The following is a 25,450-nucleotide window of genomic DNA, read 5'->3' on the forward strand; positions in this document are numbered from 1 at the left end:
GCAGAGCACAGATAAAGAGAACTGCAGGTGAGTTAACGCTTATTTACTTTTCTAAATTACATAAGGCTAAATACATAATTTACAGTCTGTTAAATTTGACTTAAAGCAAATCTTATGGTGACCCTTAAACTCTGTAATTGAACAATAAAACTGTTGGCACCTCATATCATAATAGTGTTGGCCTTTCATCGCTATGTTCATGTGTGTGTTGTGCACTTGAAATTTTATGTTAATAACCTTTTTCTACACAAACAATCACAGTGAAATCAAACAATATGAATGAAGGTGTTAGATACTTTTTGATTAATAGTTCTGTTTTCATTTAACGAATAATCTACAGTCATATTGCACATATCCTCTAATGAAATCTACGGCTTTGTAGGTCAGATAACAAGCTGTATAAATGGGATCTTCCAGCTGAATTCCAGCTTTTGACCAGTTGAATAAAGTGTAGTAGCGAATTGGTGATCTCCTGAAGGCAGACTTCCTCGGTTAAATATTATCTGCCCCTACCAGTCTACGTTGCAAATGCAGCCATAAAAGTAAGTACAGTACCCCACGTGACTGCATCCAGCTGAACATGGTGAACCAACTTAACTTAAACCAACTGTTCACGTTAGAAAATGATCAAAGAAAACGTGTGAAAAGCCTTTGTCTATGATCAATGACGATCAATACCAAACTTAACTTGCAGACTTTGTTTGATTTTATCTTGTTTCCTGCTACAGTAGGCTACCTGCCACCACGAATAATATAATAATGTCCCACTTCACGTAAACATATCTTTGCCCCATATTTAGTTTGCTGGGACATGACCACCGTTATATGTTTTAAATAAAGTTTGACTAAAGAGGGAAAAAAGTTAGTCTCCTTGCACCTTCCTCCCGGTGTTTCCTGGACTGCGGAATCTGCACAACAGCTCTGTCTCCTTATTTGGAAGAAGAGGTTGACTGTTTTGGTAAAGAGCCACAATGATGGAGAACTGAGGATCACAATCAGTTAGCAGCTTTCTGTGCAGTGACCATTTTACTCGGAAAAAAACTGACTTTTATTGGAGTAAGGTGAGATTCGCGGATCCCCTGTTACTGGTGATCTACCTCCAAGGACCCCCTCCCCGACGTCTGCAGCAGTATGGTTACTGAGTTTAAGTTGTCTTCTTTTCTACACACATATGTATATTTAGTAAAATAGTCCTAGTCCACAGTAAACGTTTCATATTTGGATCAATATAGCTATAGGGAGGTATTTTAAAAAGGCTTTATGAAGGGTTCCAAATTGACGCCCCCGGGGGTACAGTCCAAATATCCATTAAATACTTTGCACGTACTAATCCTCCCATTAACCCTCGATGTAAGCGGCCCCAGTGGTATTTTCCAGTTTGCCTCCATAGTGCGGTATGTAATCAAGGCTTAACGGTAATGGTTATGGGGTCTGCAGCCAGGCTTCTGGCTGACGTGCATACTGTCGACCAGCTCCCCCTAGCGTTTCAGAGTAGAGGATGCTCATTCTCTACAAAATGGAAAAACATGCATTCTTATACTTAATAATTCAGTTAATTAATTTGATAATTTAATTCATTTTTCACCATTAAATTTTGCCTGGATGGGCACAATGCGCTGTCTACACCGGCTCTCTATTACCCTTTACCCGTCCCTGTTGCTTGTCTTGTGTTTCTACGGTGTATTGATAGTCATGTGCTTTTTGTATGCGCTGAGGTGTTTTGTTTTTCTGTTCTCAAACTGATCTCCCTGTTGGAGCTCAGTCTGGGGGGAGCTCTTTTTTCTCCTCGTCTTTCCTCATGTTGTGTATTTTCCATTGTTATACCTCTCTGACCTGTCTAACCCATGTGATGTTTGTGTAATGTATGTATGGTCGGAAGGGTAAGATGGCGCTGGCACGGCTGGCAGCCTTAACCCAATTTCCCTCAGGATGAATAAAGTATGATCAATCAATCAATCAATCAATCAATCAATCAATCAATCAATCAATCAAACATGCATTCTTCTGGTGTGATAAGATCAGAACCCATATTTATTTATACTTTACAGGAATGAAAATGGAAAAAAGGAATAAAATAAAATAAATAGATCCAAACACAGAGAAACACACACACACACAGACTTTCTATTTGTCCTTGAGTCAAACCTTATACTTTACTTTTAAAGGGCGTTTCCAATAACTTAGTAAGCTTTGTTTTCTGTAATGTGGCTACAAGGAACAAAGTGTTGTCGAATTTGCTCTGAATTGGTCTGTAGATGGTAAACAAACGCTGTTTTTCTTTCTTTTCTTTTTTTTTTTTTTAAAAAAAAAGATGGAGTCACTATCACGACCTACACTATTTGACTTCCATGGAGTCTGCATGACCAATTACTTCACTGACAACTGGGAAAACGTCCAGAATTTCAGAGCAAGACCAGATGATATCGTCTTAGCGTCTTACCCTAAAGCAGGTAGGTTTTAAAAAACAAAAACAAAAAAAAAAAAACACACACACACATTTTGTTCGCATCTTTGAGGAAGTACTTGTGTTTTTTCTGTCAATTTTTTTTAATTCCTGAGGAAACACATGGGTGTCTTACATCCTGGACCTTTTGTACTTTGGCCAGACTTCACCTGAGCGTCAAGGCTCAGTCCCACTCCATGAACGAGTGCCATTCCTGGAGATACAAATGTCTGGTTACCCCTAAGGCAAGTTGTTTTAAAGGCTCACAGTGTGACAGGCATAATAAAGACACTCTGATAAACTCTAGACACTCTAATAAAGACACTTTATCAGGTACAGCTGCTGCTGTGCAGCTGTTTATTAACTCAAATATTTAATTAGTCAGTTGCATCACAGCTACTCAATGCATTTAGGATTGTAGACGTGGTCAAGCATCAGAAGGGGGGGGGGGGGGTGATTTTGTTGTTGGTGCCAGATGGACTGGTATCTCAGAGTATTTCAGAAAATAGTGATCTACTGGGATTTTCCCACAAAACTGTCTCTGTGGTTTACAGGGAATGAGCCAATAAAGAGAAAATATCCAGTGAGCTGCAATTCTCTAGGTGAAAATACCTTGTTGCTGCCAGGAGTCAGGGGAGAGTCACTATTCTGCTTTGAGCAGATAGGAAGGCAAAGAGTAACTCAAACAACCATTCATTAGAGGCAAGCTGAGAGTATGAGAGTATCTGAACACACAACACACAGGGGCGGATTTAGAGAAATTTTCTTAGGGTGGCAAAGAAATCAAATGGGGTGGCAAAATCAAAGCCTTTCCCCCCCCAAACACATATGCAGGTGGTTACATATGGTCAAATGATTCAAATGCAGTAAGTATACACGTTTTTCATATAAATATAGTCTATAACTTAATTATTGTCTGTAGCCCACATGATTACACACTTTAGTTACATAAAACATGTGAGTTTTGATGTTATGTACTGTACAGCCTGTATAATAAATAAATATGTAGCCCAATGAGTATAAAATCCAGAAAGCTACACAACATGGGTGGTTCATTTACAAACACAAGTCTAACTTTAGTTTTACGCTGTTTTTTGTTAGAAAACAATCACATTGTTACAGCTTAAATTACACAAAATGTCAGAAATCTGCACTATCATGAACAAAAATTTAAACCTAATTTTTCATGATTTGTTGGATTAATCCACTGAGGTCTGAAATACAACTGGCATTTTTTGATTCCTTTTGAGTTTACGTTTGTATTTCACCCTCAGATTGTTTCATTTTATTTTTTTCCCCCCTTGCCTTGTTTGGTATCTCTTCCGCTCAACTGAATTTAGTTGTTTTTTCACTGACATACTGCATTAGTATTACTGATCTGAAATCACACAAAGAACTTAAAATCCTAGTAGTATTTTTTTACTGTAAAAAAACCACAGACATGTTGAGTAAATTTTTATAACTTGAAATGCAAATACAAATTGTACATTTTGTAAACATATACAACTATTTATCTAAAAATGCAGCCAATACACCTGCTGTTTTTTTTTTTTTCATTTTATGGAACCATTTAAAAATATTACTAAAACTAAAATGAGAGAACAATCAGGTGTCACAATAAGATGCCCCACAAATGATGTGTGCCAGTAAAAAATAAGTTTGTCCACCAGAAGACAGAGGAGAACAGGGATAAACCTGCAGGCCTGACAACAGGAGGTGTATCACTCCGCTGGTTTTCTACTTGGTGACAGTGTTTACAAATGTGTCTTTGTGACATTCATTAGTGCCCTCACCGACACACAAAACAAAACGACTACACAACAGAACACAACACACTAAGTATACACTCCACACTAAACATCACAAATCTCCCACATCTAAAATCTCTCACTCGCTAGCTCTGTTGTTACCGTCACTCCCAAAACTTTCCCCTCTTCCTAAACAACCAAATCCCACGTGTTGACTTTTTTTTTAAATTGGTCGACATGGTACATTTTTCCACCAATAGGAAAGAGGTGGCTTTTCCCCTTTCTTTACTGTTTTCGCGCTGTCCTTACAAAACGCTTAAAACACACACACACAAAAACGTGACAACAGTATTTAGAAAAAGCGTGGCTTATATATATTATCATAACTCTGGATTTACTGGCCTGTAATTAAAATTTAAAAACATTGCATTGAAGTCCGAACTTTCAATTTGGGCTGAAACAGAGACTCAGCATGGCTGCAGCTTGTTGCTATGTCAGCTTAAAATAGTCATGTGATTTGGAGGTGCAGCATGTCCGTGGACCATGGAGGGTTAATAACACTCACCTTCCTTCCATTTCCAGAGTGTAACATCCAACCACCTGTGTAAAAAGCGAAATTCCCATGGTGTTGTTCAAAATGTGCTCTGGCACAATCATAAGCATGCTTGCTACTGAAAACAAGAAAAAAGTCCTGCTATGGGCTGATCCATTTGTTAATGGTGGAGGGGGGAACACTATGGAATGTATTCAGTTTTAGCATTTATATTCACTGTTGACTGTAACTATGCTCAAAGTGTTAATGCCATCTTATTTTAATAAACAACACTGTCATATGCAAAAATGGGGTGGCACTTGGGGTGGCAAGGGATCATTTTAGGGTGGCACTTGCCACCCCATGCCACCCTTCTAGGTCCGCCCCTGACAACGCATCCAACCCTGGAGCAGATGTGCTACAGGAGCACACCAAGTATCTGTTATGTGACAGCTGTGTGCAGCCTTCACATAAATACACAGAGGGAGCAATCAGGGAATGGGTAACAGGAGGGAAACACAGCTGGGGCAAATCAGGCCTAACGAGACAAAGGAAGCAAAACCAGACGCATATACATGAGACAGACTTTCAAAGTAAAACAGGAAACATAACACAGAGACGCGAACTTGACAAAGCGATACACCTGACAGGGGAGACAGAGCAACTAGCGAACACAGAGACATAAACCATAAGACAGAACTCTAACAAAGAAACCAAAGACTAGAAATGATAAATAATATAATAAACTCAAAAACCCTGGGTCAACGACCCAGGCATCCTAACAGTATCCCTCCATTTAGGAAACTAAGGCTACAGTTCAAACAGCTCACCAAAAGAGGTGATAGAAGACTGTGGAAATGTTACCTGGTCTCATAACGCTTGATTTCTTCTGCAATGGTGTGAGGGATATTTTCTTGAAACACTTTGGAATGGTTACCAATCATATTTAACACCAAAGCTTACCTGAGTATTTTTTTGTTGTTTTTTGTCTATGTCCAAAGTTTACCCATCTTCTGATGGCTACTGTCATGAAGCTCAGATCATATAAAACTAGTTTCTTGACCATGAAGGCCTAGGACTAGGCCTTCACAGTCACCAGTACTCAGTCTAATAGAGCACCTTTGGGATGTATTAATATGGACCAAAATCTCTGAGGAATCTTTCTAGTACCTCGTTCAATCTGTATCATGAATAATTAGACAGTTGACGGCAAACTAGGCTCTAACCTAATAATAGTAAAGTGTATTTGGCAAAGTAACTGGTGACTGTAATATTGGTGATATAGATCAATGTCATTGTGACGTTCCGCTAACATAATGATCTCTTTTACTAGGAGTGGATGTGCTGAATGAATTAACCAGCTTTCCACGCATTATCAAGACACACCTACCAGTTCAGTTCCTTCCCAAATCATTCTGGGAGCAGAACTCCAAGGTACATGGCTCACAAGTAAGCTATTGGTACGATTCACGGAGACAATCTTCTCAGTGTTTGTTTGTCATTTCTTTCCGGTTTTAGATAATCTATGTGGCTCGTAATGCCAAGGACAGTGCCGTATCCTATTTCCACTTTGATCGCATGAACAAGGTCCAGCCAGAGCCTGGCAGCTGGGAGAGTTTCCTCCAGAGATTCATGGAGGGAAAAAGTGAGTGACAAACCATAAGCATGAATGACTGAATACATTAATGCGAAAGGTTATTTTATCACTTATGATTTGTCTTCTGGCATCTGTCAGTGGTGTTTGGCTCCTGGTACGAACATGTAAGAGGATGGTGGGAGAAGAAACAGACCTGTTCTAATATCCTGTATTTGTTCTATGAGGACCTGATTGAGGTGAGTGTTGAAGTTACTGTCTGTGAGGCTGTGGACATAAACACATAATAAGGGGTTGTGGGTTTGTTTTTTTGTTTTATTTTTGCAGGATACTGAACAAGAACTCGTCCACATCTGCTCATTCCTGGGATTGTCTCCTACCACAGAGCTGAAGAAACAAGTCACAGAAAAAGTTCAATTTGACAACATGAAGAACAACAAGATGGTGAATGGCTCCGCTGATGAAGTCTTCGATTTAAAAATCTCCCCCTTCATGCGCAAAGGTCGGGTACATTCGCCTGTAAGTTTGTTTGCTGAAAGGTGAAGGAGGAGATGTTAACTTTGCTCCTAATTTCTCTATTTTCAGGAAGGGTTGGCGACTGGAATAATCACTTCACTGTACAGCAGGATGAACAGTTTAATGAGGACTACAAGAAGAAGATGAAAAACACTGATCTTCAATTTCGTACTGTTCTGTAGGTGATTATACAGAACAGTATAACAGTATATCTGCCATTGTGTTAGATATGCAAGTAAAAATAAAGAAAAACATGATAACAAAGGTGGGTTTGAGTTTTATCATTTTTATTTAAATTCAAACAAAAAATGCAGCAAGAAATACGAGAACAAAAGTTCAGTGAGCAAAGTAAACAGATGACGCTAACACTGCACTTCTGCAAAATGGCTAAAGACCAAAAGGGGCACATTTTCTACAGGACTTACTGCTCCGTAGGACAACACTACAGTTGCTGGAGGAACCACGGCTGCCATGAAGTAAAATAGGTAATGGCGGTAATGGCGAGAGCTGATACGGTAAAATTATACAGGTTCACTGGAATGTAGACAGCAACAAAAGGCCATTGTACTGTAAATACTATATAAGTCAAGCGTCTCACATCACTGGGAGGTGCTGCAAGTCACCCTGAGGTAACCGGAAAACAAGTAAGGGACTGGCTCTAATCAGGAACAGAGGCATGAGTAACTATGTTTCTTCCCAAATAATGCAAAACAAAATGTCACTTTATCCTCACATATTCAAAACAACATTCAAAGACTGAATCACAATGATAAATCTGTAAGTTTCATTTATAATAAAGTATATCTCAAGTTGGAGCAAAACCGTTCAAGTTTCAGAGGGAACCACTGGGCTATCTTTTGGGATCAGAAACAGTTCAAATGAATTAATGGACGAAATATGATTTCACCAAAATGTTGTTTTTGTTTTGTTTGTTTGTTTGTTTTCCCCCCAATAATTTTGTCACCGCTAACGACAGGAAAAGCTGAAATAAAATAAAAAATCAAACCGATCCTGACCGTCAACTGTACACTTCGCTAAACCTCCATCTTTTTTAAATTCTGAGCATAGCCCAAAAAGTCCTTAACATAACATCTGCAGTCAAGCATCAGCTGTCACAGCTCTGCATGTACTAAACAGGCCACAATCTGACGTCGAAATAGCAAAACTGTCTGCACAGCTCAGACGCATAAGCAATATCACTTAGATTGTCTTTCACAGTAACAACTATAACTGTTTCAAATACACCTTTATTCATGAAACATCAAAAATAACTATTTACATTGTTGCTTATACATCATAGATTTCAAAGATATTTTCCTTTTTAGTAATAAAATACTTCAGTCTAGTGCTCAGGCTTGGGGTTAAGTGCTCCGTTATTGAGTCAGGCCTAACTATAGGAATTCTGAGGTTCATGCTAAGCCGGTCTTGTGTGCTGCAGCCCTGCAAAGCTATGAAGCATGTAATTAGATACCAAACATATTGAACTGAATGCAGCTTTTTATTGAGAGGCTTACGTTAAGCATGGTTATTGATTGCAAAGCTCTGTCCTTCAACAAAATGCATCATAGTTGAGTTCCATATTTAAAGTCTGTCAATTTGATCAACAGCTAAAAACCTCAGGAACACATGTTAGCAGGTGTCTGCTCCGCAGCTGTGTCTCTGGCTGTTGTTTATCGCCTGCCTCTTTATGTAACCGGTTTTAAAATACAAGGCAAACTGGACAAGTACAATGATGGCAGCAGCAAGTTAAGAGCTTAGATGTAGTAATCTGCAGCTGAGTCATAATGCTAAGATGCTAGAGACCATTAACCCAAATAATGGGTTTATAAAACCATTAATAATAGCACAGAAACCAACTTTGATTACGTATGGCACAACTTTACATCACGAAGCAAACTGAAATATGAAAGACAGCAAAGAAACTCTAGTAAAGGAATCGAACTGATGAGCAATCATATGCAGTCATGTATTTTTCTTTTTGCAGAAACCATTTGAACAGGACACAAAGACACTTGGAGCATCATTTGTCTTTTACCCTTTAAACTTAACGCTGTTAAAGTAATGTTTCCAAGCAAGAACTTGAATATCTAAATCTACTTACTTTCTTGAAAGATTAAATTCATCAGCTTCACAAGTCTGAAGCCAGTCACAAGCACGGACCTGCTAAAGAGCCATTCTCAGGAATTGTATGTAAGTGTGCTCTCAGTGTACTTGAAGTCATACCAGTGTTAAACAGACAAGAAAAAGATAGACAGATGGGAAAGTGAGCGTGCTGTTTGTCTATAAATTATGCTAATCAACAGCTAATCTGATCAACAAAGACAAAAGGCAGCTAGGTGACACCTTTTAAGTTTGTCACCCAGATCCTTGTTTTTATATTTTCACTCTTTTGACAAAAAGTATTATTACACAGTTTAATAATACTATTATCCCAATATTTGCAGCATCCCTGGTTAGGATTAGTTCCTGTTAAATGAATGCGTTAGATGTGCAGTCATTTGGTCCTCATGTCCAAGGTTAGGCTCATAGGTCAATAATCTCACTGCTGACACTGGCAGAATCGTCATGTCGACTGACTTCCAGGTAACTGCGTGACCCCACTGGCCTCGCAGCTCTCCCTCGCACACTTTCAGAGTCTGGGGTGATAAACGGTCGTGTGTCGTCCACTCCATCGTCTCCCAAATGCCCCGTTGAGGTTCTGGAGGGACGGAGTGACACAGGACAGGACACTGATGAAGGGACACTTGTTGTCCCATTTCCAGCCCATCTGTGACCCTGGTGGGATGGCGTTGGGGGAGCAGTCACCTGCCTACTGGGTACACTACTGAGAATGCTTCCCCCCAGTGGCATGGAAGACTCTGTTGGAGCCTCGCTACTCTCTGAGAGCAACTGAGGATCACTGTTCCTGCGGAGCCAGGGCCCCTGACTGACCCCTGAGCCTGGGGAAGGGGACTGTAAGGTCTGGTTCAAAGGATGAAACAGGCTCCCTCCTTCAAGCAGGTGTTCTCTGTGCAGAGCCTCATCGATGCTGCGGGTCAGGTCGATGGGGGAGGGCGGCCGCAGGTCAAACTCATAGAAAGACAGGGAAGTATCCCTATCCTGATCCAGGCTGCCGCTCACCGAGCGCTGTGGAGGCTGGCCAAACGTCTGCAGTCTTAGGAGGGAGCCAGTAGAGCCGTCAGATGTGCCTCGCTCTGCAGAGTGGCCCCTATGGTTCCGTCCCCGGTTGCTGTCTTTGACAAGTGGCTGTGAAACGGCCTGCTCATGGTTCTGATTTCTAATCAGACTCTTGCTGATATCAGCCCCAGGACGCTCCTGGCCAGCCCAGTTGTTAGGCACTTCTCCTACTCCTCCACCTCCTCCTCCTCCTACGCCATTACTGTCAGACTTCCTGCAGGGCTTACCCTTCAGGCTCTGGACTATCTTGGACCAGCAGGTGTGTGTTTGAGGGGAGCCTGCAGAATCACTAGGGGATGCCAGGTCTCCTGCTGCTCTTCCATCCTGGCCACCTTCTTCCCTTCCACGGCAACTCTGAGGCCTCCAGAACACCCACGAGCTCAGGAGGAGCAGGGAGAACCCCCAGGCTAGTTCCAGGAGTCGGGCCCAGAAATGCACTAGCCACCATCCCCAGTTGAAGCGTGTCCAGTCACCTAACAGTCCATAAAGCCACAAGATAGCATGGGCATGCAACCCAAAACACAAAGCCCCAAGAACTGCACACACTGCCAGCACTCTTCCCAGAATCACTCCTATTCTCCTGCTCCCTGTCCAAGCCTTTCTCCGTACCTCTTCGGAAACTCCGGCTTGAGGAACAGCAGGGCAGCGTATACGTGGGAAGACATAGCAAAGAAAGCCCAGGCAGAGACCCAGACCCCAACACAGAGACAGGACTTGTAGGGTAACAGGCACCACAGGAGAGAGGGCTGGGGAGAGCAGATCAGCTGCCAGCAGCAGGGTACACTGCAACACAGTCAGCACAGCCACCAGAGGAGGCCGCTCCATGGTTGGCGGTAACGCACTTATTCCTGCCACCCTCAGTGCCAGCAGCGCCAGGGCAGCATGTGTCCATACCAGGAGGTGCAGAGGCAGGTTGTAGATGGCTGTAACTGCAGGGCGAGGGAGGAATTTTCGTGTGCCATAGGGATCAATGAGAAATAGAGCTGCTCTGAGGCCTCCAGCCAGAAACAGCAGAGCATTGGCCAGTGCAAGAGCACCACGATGAGGACAGTTTGTGCCAGGGGACAGTGTGAGGCCAAGAGCAGCTCCAGCAAACAGCAAGAGGAAGAGGCTTGCAGATCCGTAGACGTGAAGTTCCCAGGCGAAAGCAAGTGTCCGGCTTAGATCACCCCAGTAAAGAAGTGTGGCATTAGGTGAGGAATTGGCACTGGGAGAGGGAGCTGGATCAGAAGTGGAATAAGGAGCTGAGTGAGGGTTCCTCGATAGCTGATGAGAGTGGTTCTTCTGAATAATACCATTCCGATATGTGGGACGAAACCGTGTTTGGATGACTGGTACAACACTCGCTGTAAGACTGGAAGAGACCCCTAGAAAAAAAAGAAGAACAGTGTTTTGATTTTCAAATGCTGAAATGCACAAAATATGCTATATTGTTCTGAAGTGATATTAATACAGATGTAGAACCTAGGACAACCACTAGAGGGGTTTAGTTCACCACCACAGTCATGAGCTAGACAGCTGAGACCTTTCAGTTGTGCAGAGTAACCTAATCAGCTCTGCAGAGGTGCATTGTCCAAGGTCTATCTACTCAAATACGCCAAACTGTGAAATCAAATCAACTTTATTTTCCAGGCTCCAGATCATAAAAACTGCTTGTTTAGAATCACCATCCAATATAATAAAAAAGTCCTGGGTGTTCTACCTCTATTCAAATCTTGGCTGTTGTGGAGATCTCCTAAAATCAGGATCTTTTGAGCGCCACGTTTCTCTCTTCAAAATCTCTGAAATCACTTCCTCAGCTGCTTATCCAATTCAGGGTCACCAGAAGGTGAGGAGCAACATCGCCTGTGCACCATTGCATTAGCATCAGTTTTCGTGTCACTCTCATCTCTCTTTTCACTACCATCAGATGTATAACTGTTTCTAAGTATGGAAATAACAAAGTGTTCATGTATAAAAACAGAAGTCTAGAGACTGCATATCGCTTAGTAAAAATGCACATAAATATGGAATCCAAAGACAAGGCACCTCTTCTAAAACCAGTTTTAAAGATGAAATGTCAATCACCCAAAAACCCTAATATTCTATGTGAACAGCACTGCAAGCCGATCCTCTTGTTTATATTGTAAATGTATCTGACTAACAAAAGAGCTCCTCTGAATAACCGGGAAGCAATTGTCTGACTTAATTGGATTAGATTATGTAATTAACAAGGACATCTGTGTTATGCAACTCAGTGATGTGTCACAATACATGTATGATCCAGGGAAACTGCTGTTCACATTTAAAGTATTATACAATGCAAAATGACCTAATGAGACAAGACATCTTGGCAATATAACATCTCTGTCTGTGTTTCTCTTTCTCTCTTTAATATTGTCATGTTCACACACACTCTGTTTGTTCAATACACTCCACCTTTTCCTCCTGGAATGACTCTGAAACACACAACAACATTACCAAAGGTTCATTCATCGCCGAGGTCTTTGGAAGCCACTTATGTACATATATCACAGTAACAATACTACCATGTGTAACAATTTAGAAATAATTTAAGAAAGACAGCAAAGATACACAATATGTGGAGTTGTTTCACACACATTTAAATCTGATGGATGGTGGAACGATACAATAAAACACTCAAACCATCAACTGCTTGGAAGACTTTAAGCTCGCCCTCACCCTGTAGAAGACAACCATAAAACTGCCACACTAAATAATGACTCACTCCTCTCCCTCGCTGCCTCATTTTATCACGCACGCAGACACCACACACACAAAAATGCTTTGCATACTTGAGCATTGCATGCAGATCACAGGCACACTTCTTTATTTATACAAAAGCTATGTTTTACTTTCCTCTAGTTTTTTTTTTCTAACAGGAGCGAGATCCAGACACATTCCAGATGTTGTGATCACATTACACAGCTGGATACATTTAAACCTACCCCTGCCCTTGAGTTTTTTTTCCTCTTTCACATATGCACTGCCAACATGGCTTCATATGTCCACATGTTGAAATGAGGTGAAAAATAACTGGAGACCACCATGTGATTGGATAACGCAGGCCAAGAAGTCTGTGAGTTCTCGGACCACACCCACCTTTGGGAATATTTTATGTTTGAACACCGGATAAAGATACCTCGTATAAGGAAGATACAGATACGTTAGAAATTAAAAAGAATCTATGGCAAGGAGTTTTGTTTTGTTTTTTTAATTTCAAGCACACACTTAAGTTTTTTTTGCATCTTGCACTACTGAAAATCTACTGTGCTGACAAAATCAGTCCCCAGTCAGGTATGTAGACACAAAGAACACAAATAATCGTTGTGGTAGTTCCTGTTTCAGTAAGCACTTCAGGAACTACTTGATAATATATACAGCGTACCTAAAATTAATGCTTTGGTATGACAAATCTGCCTAAATTTATCATCACATGACTCACATGTTTAAAAAAGGTATATTTCCAAACACAACTATGGGAAAAGGAGTGGCTGCAAAACAGTGAACACAACATTTTTATCATCATTTCAGATCAGTTTTCTCCTGTAAACTAAAAAAAGTCTTAAAATCTATTTTACTTTTAATCCTTTTTGCAAGTAAATGGGAGAAGGATTCTCACTTCAGTCTTCCCTTTCTCCACCTGAGAGACGGAGTTTGATGGAGTTTCGATAATCACTAGAAATACAGTTATGGTGAAGTTTTCATTTACGCACTTGTGCTGTAGCCTAACTAGCCAATTTCCTTCGAGGAGCTTCCCAGTGTGTGTGTGTACATAACTGTAAGCATGTTCATTATGGTAGTTAACATTACTGTTTGATATACGGATGGGTTTTGAGTCTGAGTGCATCGTTGTTTGTGCTCATCAGGTTATCTCTGCAGGTCTAATGTACGTGCACGAACTGAGGTTCATATGATAGAACTAGCCAGTGTTCTGCTTTTTATTATGAGCGCAGCAGCTGCTACCGCTGTCATGACTGAGTATGAAAGAGCAAAACAGACCTCGGACCCTTGCCCATTATGTCACGGTTAAAGAGCGGCCAAATGGCTTTGGCTGAACCAACGTAAGCTAATGTTGAAAAGAAAAAGAGTTGGCTCATGCTTACAGAACAAAAACCTGAGTGCGCTTCCTTTAAAGGTGCTCTGAAGGAGAGTCCTGCTGTTTAAAAGTCATAATGATGTTATTCTTACGGTATCTAAGAGACTGGGTCATGTGTCCCACGTGTCAAGCTTTTCCTTTTCCATTTACTTTTCCTCATCTCCTCTCCCTTCATCCCCTTTCCTCTCTGCATCTGGTTTTCATTGCCATCTCCACTCCCTGCATTTCCTATGCCAGTACCTTTCTTCTGCTTTCACCCACACCGTCTACTCTCTCATCGGTATTCCCAATAGTCTCTTTTTTAGGCCCTTGCCCCCCCCCCCCCCCCCTTCCTTTTTTTTTCTCTTATCTCTTTGCCTGGCTGAAATTCTGCCCACCCCCTCTTAAGCTTGCTCTCTCACCTCCCTTGCTGTGTCTACCCACACATTACAACCCCACTTTCCATGGAAACGTGTGTCTACTTTTCCCCTCCTTTGAAGACTTTTTTTTTTAATTCTTCCAGTAAAAAAGTCCCAGCTGCACAAATAATTCCATTTTGAATTACCAGAGGACACAGGAAACAGAGAACACAAGGCTCTTGTTTCTTACCTATCTTCAGTGACTGCACTGTTGTGCTTGCAGCATGTCTTCCTCGCTGTACTGTTTTGCTGAGCTGAGTTGTTGATTTGGCAGAAAGAAGCACACTGGGTGTAGAAGTATTTGTCACTTGTAGTTTTGTGGTGTTTGAATGCGAACTGTTCTTGCTTTGGGTAGTAACCGGCTGTGCTCCAGGCTGGAGCTGTTTAGCAATAGAGCCAGTCACGGTAGATGTTGGTTGGGGTAACATCTCAGCATCAGAGTCCTGCTTTGGAGTAACTCTGTCAGTGGAAGGAGTGTTTGGTCCCAGTTCACCTAGAATTTTCCAGGAAAGGAAACACATCGAGCATTAACCCCTTACCTGAACTTAAATTCAGTTACATTTAAGGCTTCAAACAATTGTTAAAAACAAGATAACTGAGATAAACTGATTCAGTAAATGATCCCAATCTTAATACTAACTAGCATAATCATGATTATGATTCTCATGTAACAACCAAGCATTTTCGATTTCTCACCTTTTAATTGCACAGTCTTAAGTGTCTGCTGCGTTACCACAGAGGACAGTGGGGTCATCACTTTCTCACTCGCTACTGTTGTAGAAGTGGTTCTGGTTGTGCTGGTGGTTGTCAACGCAAACAGGTGAGGCTTCACGGTCTGACTGTCCAGTGGTGGAGTTTTTACATCAGAAACTTTAGAGGCCGCGGTCTGTGCCTGCGGTCGATACTGTGCCATTTCATCATCAACTGTTGACAGAGGATCGGGTGATTCCTCCTTCACAAACATTACTGTTGGAGCAATACCTGATCCCAACCCTTGTGAATCAACACCCTGCTTCTCTTTAATTGCTTCCTCCTTTGGATTCGCTCCTGTCACTGTCTTATCACCTGCAGGCTCAGCCACTTCGGCAGAGTCCAACGCAAGTGGAGGTGGAGTTGAGCTTTTTGTAGTGGCAACTCCCTTTCTGAAAGCCCTGCTGAATGCTAAACTGGCTGTGTCAGTTCTGGGCCTAGAGGCAGTTGGTTGGGTTACAATTAGTCCACTGCTAAGGTTCTGTGTGGGAAGGGCAGACTGAAGAGGGCGGTTGAACTGTGTCACCGATGGATGGAGTCTTTCCCTCTGCTCCACTGTATTTGTAGTTGTTAACCTGTCCTGTCCTGTAACTCTGATGGGCACATCACTGCGTCCCCTGGGAGGCAAAGATGGCCAGAAACGAGGAGTCTGCTTGGTTGGTGGAGGTGAAGAATCGCTAGGCAGGTCCAGAGAAGAGAAGGAGGAGGAGTAGCCGATGACGGTCTGAGCATCGGCAAAATCGATGATGGAGGTGAGCAAGACCAGGAGCATGAGGGACATGGGAGCCATGGTCTCCCTCTGAGCGCTGAGCAGTGACTGGTTCCTCTGGAAGTCTGTTTGTCACACCATCCTTTCACTGCGTTTCTGCTGAGAAAAACAGGAATTGTGTTAATTTCATGAACACATTACACAAGCACAGATATATGAAGCACTGCGAATATGTAGACACACCACACAGGTGCGGGAAAGGTGTTTCAAAACCTACTTATATTGCATCAGATCATTCTAAAAGGTTTAACTTCTGAGTGGCGATTCCAGTATTCTTACTGATTTACCAGCAGAGGTCTGAAGCGCGTCATAACAGGAATTGCGAAGCAAGAATTTTTGGTCATATCTGATTTAAAGATTATGTGCTGTAGCCTTTGTTGTACTGATTCAGAAGGTAGGTCGGTGAAACTCCCACTGTTTTAGGAGCATGACAACAGCAGACACACAGGGTGTGGTAAGGTGTATGGTTACAGAGGACATGGGACACATAAAAGCATAAGTTCAGCTTGTAAGTTATATAACAAGTCACATTAAAACGATCGAGCCAGAAAAGAAAATCAAGTCACAGATGGTTTTACTGCGTGGCAGATGGACTTGTTAACTTTTGTCCTCACTAGCTGTTCCATAAAACTGATACTTCTTTGGGGAGAGTATCAGTTCCTTTCTCCTTAATAATCTTCGGTCCAAGCATCAGGACTCTGCTTTCTTTATTTGCTGTTATGTTTAAGCCGTGGATGCCAGAAGCTGACAGCTGTAACACCGAGTGTGGTGAAGCTCAGGGAGCCCAGTGACACGTAGAAACCCCCAGGCCCTTGAGGATTACACAATCCTACGCGTCATCTTGCCAAACAGCTGGCAGGCACGTCCCTTAAACAAGCTGCTCTTGTCCAAAAAAAACACCCCTTTTCTTTCTCTCTTACTTATATAAATCTCCCTTCACACCAGTTTCTACCTATGACTCACAGCAGAAGACAACCTCAGGGATGAGAGTCAGGACACTACTGCTGAAACGTTAGGAGGGAAAGTACAGAAAATAGACATCGGTGCCTATGGGGGAATTCATTCTGCTGCTGATGAATCACCTAGGGTCCATTCACAGGCACAATGTTTAGGTCTCAGAGGAATTACTGCAGCTCCACGGCTGACGTTCATTTTGTGTTCATGAACATATGTAGTGTATGAGTAATCTGTGTGAGTGTACGGAAAATGTGTATAAGTATGTGTGAGTCTGCACCACGGGTGAGACAACACACTGTTGATATGTGAGGAAACGTATACTGGTCTTTTGCAAAACACAATTTCTCACACGGGAGCTTCTGAAGGGAAAAAACTGTCAATGAGTATGGTAACATAAGTGCTTATAGATCTCAATCTCCACCCACTCACAGCAGTCTCTGTTTATTTTCTTTCTAGTCTCACCCACCTCTTCTGCTCTGTCTTGTCAGATTTTGGCCAACTCTAATTTCCCCCCCTTTTCTTTTCTCTCTTTTTATCCCTTATTTAACCAGAGCTGGTTTAGCAAAGGGGTTACTGAGAGAGTCCTAACAATAGAGCGATGAGTGGGGGGAAAAAAGATGGTAGATGTAAGAATGTGGAGATAGGAAAGTGGTTCAAAAAGAGTTTGGCCAGGAGGGGAGATGGCGTGATAAGTTAAAGCACGGGTGTCCAAAATTTTTTCCAAGGGTGCCATATTTATTAATGGGGGCCAACAATTCTTCTTGCCTTTTTGGAAGCATAAATACAATTTATTTTCAATAACACAAGAGCTGTCATTACGGTGATCAGGAGAGTTTAAGCCTTAACAAAAAAAATGTACTTTTCATTCACATATGGAGAGAAAATAACATAAAGATCAAGCTGTCGGGAATACCTGTAACTTCAGTGAAGCCGCTGAATATCAGTATCTCAGGTCAATTTTAAACGAGACTTAGATAAAACACATGGTCTGAAAATCGAGGGGCCATAAAAGATCTGACCTAGGGCCGCGATTGGTCCCCGGACCGGACTTTGGACATGCCTCAGTTAAAGGGGTCCGGGACAAGATTAAGACTGAGAAAAGCAGTGAGAGCTGTAAAATTTAGACTAAGATTGAGTGAATGCCGATAGTAAGGATATAAATATCTGAGAAAAAAGAGAGTCACACAGAAACTATGTTTCAGGATTAACGGGTTTGTTATGGAGAGCTGACACGGCCATTTATCCAGGAACCCATGTGGAGAAACTGATCCTACTTCACCTTTCTTCTGAGGTTAACTGGCAGGTGTGCAATCTCTGGCACAAGAACATGAACAACCTGACTATTACCACATATCGTTTAGTAAACATACCATTATCTTGATCTAAAAGCAAACCAACATGTGTCAGTCTGTGTGTATGAGGGGAAGCAGAACAGAATAATGAGTCTCAAATGGCATTTGGCTTTAGTGGCGAGGGAGTAACATTCTGCTGCTGTATTTGAAACGCTGTCAGCATTGATCTCATCTCCACACATCATCCAAAAGAACACAGTAACACACACTGAAGCGGCTCTCCAAAAATGTTCTCCTTCACTGGATTTGAGCAGCGTGACTAGGAATTTCCACTGAACTAATACGAGTGGAGTAAATTTAAGCAGAAAGACACCTCCTCGAAGCCTACGAACAAGCACATACTCCACAAAGCCTAGATCAGTGCGATCATCAATTCCGGGCTAGTGTGAATACTGCATCCTCTTAGCCCATTTTTAACACACAGTCAACACACATACACAAATAAGACAGTGCATCTCTCTGTGACTGTCCATGGAGGGAAGGCAGACGTGTGCATGGTCTGAGTATTTTTATCGTGTTCAGCCCCCGGGGGCCACAGACAGAACACATCACTCTGTATTTCATCTGCACTGTGTTGAGCATGGTGTGTAGATGTCGTCACGCTTTCCTGCACAATGTGTGCTTTGTCCAGAGCAGGAAATGCCCATGGATTATATATCCAATAGTACAGCAGCATGCAACAATCTGAAGATTACTGTAAACTGCTTGCCCACACTATAGACCTGCTGGTTATACAATCATATGATTCAGTACTACAACAGCTGTTACTAATCAGTTACTAACCATTGCAATTGTGATGTCACGTCTACAGTAATGTATTACAATGCAAGCTACTGCTTAAAGTTTGTGTAGGGAACCGGGCGGGGGCTTTGAGCATTAAAGTCTTTGGAGAATCCCCCTCTTTCTTGCTTATGTTCTCTCTCACTTGCTGCCAGATTGAAGACAGTCTGGCAGAGCAACATTCCCACTGATTTGAGTGGACATTTCAGTGTAAGCCTGTGAACAGAAGGATTTGTGTCTTTCAGTCTAATGTGCACTTGTCAGGTATCACACTTCAATACTTCTTAATGCAACGTGTTCATCGGGACAGAGTATAGATAACTGTCCAGTGCTGAAAGTGAGCACTCAAACACCAAGGTCTGATTTGCACTTGTGTTTACTTGAATTTTTCCAAATCAAATCACATTTTTTTATTTATTTAGAGTAGATTGTTTTAGGTGATAGTCTTTCATGCTGGCTCGTACTTCTTCTGAAAAGATTTGTAAAGAAAAAAAAAAGTTTTTGTTCTCAGTAACTGATACCTTCAAGCAACCAGGCTGTTTGTTGGGTCATCTCTGAACCCAAATAAGTCTAAAAGGGAAAATAAGTCAAATTTAATGACAAGCCATCCATTAGTTGGCAAGATATTTCAGATACAACCTCCCTGTGGCGCTAGTGGAAAAAAATGGAATGAGCTTACTGCCACTGCCATTCGTATGGCTTAAAATCAAACATAGTCTCAATCTGTTTATATGTGAAGATACGATCACTTGTGCTACATCTATGTCGGTATAGGTAGACCTCTCAACTATAGACAAAGATCTCTGATATCTTAGTTGACCTGTAACATTCAGTGTTGATGTGAGCGTCTTGTGAAGAAGGCTTACTTATCAGTGAAGCGTTCATCCTCAGAGAAGAACTCAGCCAAGAATGAACGTTTTTGTTATGATTCGTTCTGGAAAAACCCTCTTCTTCTTCTTTCAGCTGCTCCCTTCAGGGGTCGAATCATCTCCCTCCATCTTACCCTATCCTCAGCATCCTCTGCTGTCACATCAGTCTTCTGCATGTCCTCCTTCACTACCTCCATGAACCTCCTCTGAGGTCTTCCTCTTTTCCCCCTGTCCGGTAGCAAAGTATTAAACATCCATTATCCAATATAGCCACTATCCCTCCTCTGCATATACCCAAACCATCTCAGATTTGCTTGGTAACTGGCCACTCCCAATGAAAATCTCATGAGAAGAAAACTTTAAAAAAAATGTAACTTGTAGAAAGAAAGAAAGAAAGAGGCTGAATGAATAACCAAAGACTGGTGTGTCACTGTGTAACTGCTCACACATCAGCATACTCTACAGATGTATAACTTGTTTGTACTGCATATTGGTGGGTGGAGAAGTAGGACTGTGAAGCAGTGTGTGTGAATTAGTGTGTATGTGAGACAGAGAGAGAAAAAGTCAGAGGGGGGAAATGAAAGAGGGAGTAAGTGTGGTTACGTTGGTATGCAACAAGTGGGGGAGGTCGCTGGTTTGACCGTTAAAAAATTCCTCACCTTGAAACAACATATGGATTACAAACAACTCTCAACTTGCCACCACATAAAATTTATTTATTAAAAAGTCCCTAAACTGATCTTTTTAAACTATTTTGATACATTTAAAGCCATGACCAAACTCTTTACATACATTATAGACTAACACCATCCATTTATCTCTTGATGCAAACCACAGCCTGTTAAAGATGCTTCTCTCGGGGAGAGGGGGGGGGGGGGGTCTAAACTACAGTAGAGTAACCGACCACACACCATAGACATGCTATATGAGGAGGAGAGGGTCCTGAACCAATCGCCTATGTCTTTGATCCCCAGTTGAAGCGGATGTCCCGCTTAAAATTGCTGAGCCCCACAACATCTTTGAGTCATGTTACGCCTTCACACGAGCCACAGATCAAAGGCTGAAGGTCAGGCATAAAGGCTAAGGCCCCAAACCGCACTCCACACATACAAAGAGACACATCTAGATACACAAAAATAAAACACAGATTGCCAATATTAATATTTGAGAGGTGATAATGGTGAAAAAGTCAACCAGATTGGACAAATATTCACAACTTGGGAGGAACCTTAATTTCAAATTAGCACTCACACGTTAAACACTAAACACGCCCTGAAAGATAGCGAGTCTGATGACAGACTAAGATCACTGCCAAACCGTGTCAAGCCGCAAAACACTTTCAGGAAAATCAACTGCAGGCATCGCAAGTCATAAACTCTTGGCCTTTTACTGAACCGCGGCTTTACTTAAACCCCAGACACTCACATTGTTACATGCATGCAATAAAACTGTGTTGCGTGGCAAATTACTGAGTTTTGCAAGCAGGCTGTGTGCAAAATAATGTAAGCAGCTATCATCTGCATGGACATTTTTGATTTATAGTTACAAAACATTTATTGCATCTTTTATCTTCCCACAGATAATAAAGACCCAAATAAGAGATGTGGGCAGATCATCTTCCGGGATGAATGCTTCACTAATATCTTAAGCTATGCCTTATTTTCTAAAAGGCTGACAGTTCAGGGCTGTATAATTATGGGATGTTTTAACTGTCCTGCTTGTTTAAAGTTCTCTGGTCGAATATGAGTGACTACTTGTAGTTATAGCGCACCTTTTATGGGCTTTATTGTCTTTATGGAGCTTCTTTGGAAAAGGATAGGCCTTTTTTCCCCCTCTGTGTGTTGGTTCCTTTTTGAAAATTAGTTCTGTTGCATTTCTTTCTGCTCGACTACATCCACCAGCACTCTGGAGCAGCTCATTGAAAGACGCACTCCACTTCTTCCTCCTCACCTTCCACTTAAATCCCGATGAGGCATGGGTGTGAATCCAGACCATCTAAACTAGGGCCGCAGCTCTTTTGCGCATATGGCTTTGTTGGACGAGCCTGCTATCCTGTGTAAACACACTTAAAAACACATGTCGAGCACCTGGCAGCAAGGGACAAATAAAGAGATAACAGGGCGCACTCCACTTGTTGCTGTGTCACCAAAGAAAACAGCCTTTTTGCATGCTTACTGCCTATTGAGCCTAAACAATTTCCTTTTACGTCCCAATTATTATTATTATTATTATTATTATTATTATTATTATTATTATTATTATTACTTGATAGGGGTGATTTAAGACCAGCTGTATATATTTCATGTTGTTGGTTATGATGAGCAGTAGTAACGACGTCACGTTGCCGTCCTGACTGCGGGGACACGCGGTCGCGAATGGCTTTAATTGGCAAAATTCACCCAAACTGCCGCTTTTTCTTACACGATGTGAGATGGGGGTGATAAGGCAGTACTCCCTCTAACTTCGCACATAAAGTTCAGTACCGCAGAGGAAACCAGGTACAGGTAGAGGGCAAAGATTAACGTGCAGCGTATGCTCGCCTGTAAACCCGAGCCAACGGCTGACATCGCGGCACCGGTAGAGACAGCGTCACGCATATCACTGCGCAAAGACGTCTAGCCGCATAGCAGTCAACCAATAACTGTTACCGTGAGGGTTTGTCCGTTACAAGCAACAAACAAACATACCTGCGGGTCTGCGAGGCTCCGAGTCGATGGCGTCCGCTGCGGCAGGGCTATCAGGACTAGGACATCCTGAAGTGAAAGCAAAGGTGTCGTCCGGGTTTACCTCGCACGCAGGATAACAACCGCCGGCGGTGGAGGTTCAAACCGCTCCTCTATGGGCACAAAGAGAGGTTGCCTTTCAGCAGCGTTGTATCGTTGCCAGCTTTCTAGCCACGAGCGACTGAGGAGATGTACGCCCCCTCCGACTGCTCCATCTCTCTCCAGATCGCTCCCTCCCTCTCATTTTTTCCTCTCTCAAAAGCGGATAAACGCGACGGCCTACCTGCCAACCTTCCGCTTGGCACGCCTGTTACGCAATAGCAATAGGACGCGCAGCTGAACCTGAGCTCCTTGTCACCCCGTCTACCTTTACAAAGCAGCGTGTTTAGACGATGCCCAGTGGAAATATGACGACACTGCCACTGACATCATCACACAGCTTGCTGTAGTATCCAGGTTCTGGGGTTTTTCCTTGGATTATAGCTGAAAATTGGCTGTTATGCGTTAAACCTAGCCGATAAAGTGGCCGGGAAGAGGAGTGGAAACGAATTCATATTTGCGTGGACAGGTGAGGATACACCTGACATTTCTCTGTGCAGTACGGACTGTCAGTTCGGTGCTTGAAACTCTAGCCTCCAGCTCCTCTTCACTGCCCTCCAACCGGGCTTTTGTAGAGGGGAGGAAGCCAGCCTGAGCCAAGCTGATACAGTTTCCTCGTGCTGCACCCTGGCTCAGTGCCTTTCCTTCACCCACCCCTCGCCTGATTGTCTCTCTCTCTCTCTCTTGCACAAACAAAACATTTTCTAGTTTGGACATGCTGTTGAGGCTGCAGCTTTGCGGTGACTGAGACCAAACACAGACATAAGTTGACAAGTTTACTGCAGACATTAATCCTGCTTAGGAGCAGGTCTCATTCCCAATCACCTGTGTATTTGTCACTTTCGCTATATTGTCTGGACAGTACATCTGAGTCCTAAAATATCCTGTGCAGCTCAGAGGATTGTTCCTAATGCCATTACATTATTACTGAGCAAGCAGGAGACACGTAAGGGTTGGACAGGTGGCGCACACACATTTCTGCATTGTTATCACATTATTGTACACTACCTGGATTATATCTAATCCAGGTAGGGAATGAGTAACCTAACCCTGCATACTTTAAAGCACCAACCAAATATAGAAGATTAGGCAATGGGTGTCAGCCTGATTAGAATATAAGTACAGCAGGTATTTTTTGCGTCTCACGAGTACTATATAGCCTGAATTGAGTGTTGCCGATGTAAGTAAGGGATTAAATTCACACGTTTATTATAACTTGTGGCCAATATAATATATTCTTATTGGGTCTGTCACCTTCTCTATTATTTACTTCACTTCCTACCAGACATGGGGACCCAGGGGTGTTTCCAGAATTTTTTACAATCAGGTGGCACTAGGGAGTCCAAACAAACAGGTCGGGAATTAAAAATAACAAATAAAACTTGAAAAAATATAAAAAGCAAACAAAAGCAGTTGGAAACTGGCTGAAAATTTGATTTTAATGTGCACAGACCACCTGCCTCCATAAAAACGCATTAGGAGACACAGCTACCCTGTAATGGAGCTAATAAAATATAGTGTGGTTACAAGAGTAAATGTGTGTCATTTTACTACTAGAAGTAAAAGTAAATAACAGTGTCTTACACATTCTTTGTTTACAGCTTTCAAAGTAAGGAATTAGGGAATTATAGTGGACCAAACCACTGCAAAGTATATGAGTGGGAGTCCATCTCTGGAGCTTATCCCAGCTGTCATGGAAGGCAGGCAGGGTACACCCCGCAAAATTTGCCAGTTTGTCACTTTAACTGCATGTAATAATTATTCATCATTACATAATCACATATTTACATAATGAACCTCTTTGGCCATGCTATAATTTCCACCCTTGGTTACACAGCAGGGGTGCGATCAAATTCTGGGGTGGCACATAAAAAAATACGTTTTTTAAAAAACAGTTTTCTCTAAAATATTTTCATACCAATTTTATGTCATTACAGGTATTATAAGGAGTTTACTTATTGTTGATTATTTAAAAAGAAATTCAAATTGAAATTCAGGTACATTTGTATTCATATTTTTCTTTCAACATGACATATGAGTTTTTCATGTTTCTTGCTACTTTCATGCAGTATTTTTCTGGCTCATATGGAGGCTGTGGTATTCCTGTTAGCAAAGATGTATTTCTATCATTGTGATGTTGCGTATGTCAACTAATAAAAAAAAAATGCCTAGATGCTTTCGCTTTCTCTCGTCTGAACTTTGAACGGGCGGGACCTCAGGGGTGTTCATAAGAGGTCGGTTTCTCACATAATCATGTTGAGTTTAAACTGAAAGTTTCTTCTTCTTCTTTTTTAAAGGCATGCCCCAACAAGAAGTGTCTTTTCAACGGTTCTCCCCATTAGACATTAACCCACAGCATTCACAAGCATTTAATAGCAGCTGACACAGAAGACTTGCCAGGTGTGGTCGTGGTTGTCATCTTCACCTGAATTGTCTAAACATGAAGATTTTATTTGCTTAAGACATACCTCTACGTTTGCTTTTATACAAGTATCACATTACTGATTTTCCTCACAAAGACGAGAACCACTCTGAAAAAACATGTTCTCATTTTCAGTTAAATAATTATAATTTCCCTTGACGGAGAAAGAAATGACCCAAATTGCATGACTATGCTTACATCCACAACATCTGTTCCATTAAA

General features: G+C 42.0%; 2 protein-coding genes across 4 annotated transcripts; one reads left to right on the plus strand and one right to left on the minus strand.

Annotated features, from left to right (window-relative positions):
- Positions 1–7,015, plus strand: LOC146645470 (cytosolic sulfotransferase 2-like). The gene is made up of 9 exons (XM_085392933.1): positions 1–27; positions 2,312–2,450; positions 2,560–2,676; positions 2,765–2,776; positions 6,057–6,157; positions 6,242–6,368; positions 6,459–6,556; positions 6,645–6,819; positions 6,903–7,015. Exons 2-9 carry the CDS (start codon positions 2,312–2,314, stop codon positions 7,013–7,015), a joined length of 882 nt encoding a protein of 293 aa, XP_085249059.1. The 5' UTR covers positions 1–27.
- A 94-nt stretch (positions 7,016–7,109) lies between these two features.
- Positions 7,110–24,887, minus strand: LOC146645471 (uncharacterized). Of its 3 annotated transcripts, none has more exons than XM_085394576.1 (4): positions 22,672–24,887; positions 15,204–16,122; positions 14,698–15,000; positions 7,110–11,377 (listed from the first exon to the last, which is right to left on the minus strand). In XM_085394576.1, exons 2-4 carry the CDS (start codon positions 16,045–16,047, stop codon positions 9,357–9,359), a joined length of 3,168 nt encoding a protein of 1,055 aa, XP_085250702.1. In that variant the 5' UTR covers positions 16,048–16,122; positions 22,672–24,887; the 3' UTR covers positions 7,110–9,356. The 3 variants fall into 3 exon arrangements, with proteins under 3 accessions (XP_085250702.1, XP_085250704.1, XP_085250705.1); XM_085394578.1 differs by having other exon boundaries at positions 15,204–16,125; XM_085394579.1 differs by lacking the exon at positions 22,672–24,887 and adding an exon at positions 19,982–20,120.
- Positions 24,888–25,450: the final 563 nt, after the last annotated feature.

The sequence above is a fragment of the Rhamphochromis longiceps genome, linkage group LG20 (assembly GCF_057381845.1).
Source record: "Rhamphochromis longiceps isolate RC_006_pf linkage group LG20, R_longiceps_female_GT1.1, whole genome shotgun sequence".
In the NCBI taxonomy this organism is placed as follows: domain Eukaryota; kingdom Metazoa; phylum Chordata; class Actinopteri; order Cichliformes; family Cichlidae; genus Rhamphochromis; species Rhamphochromis longiceps.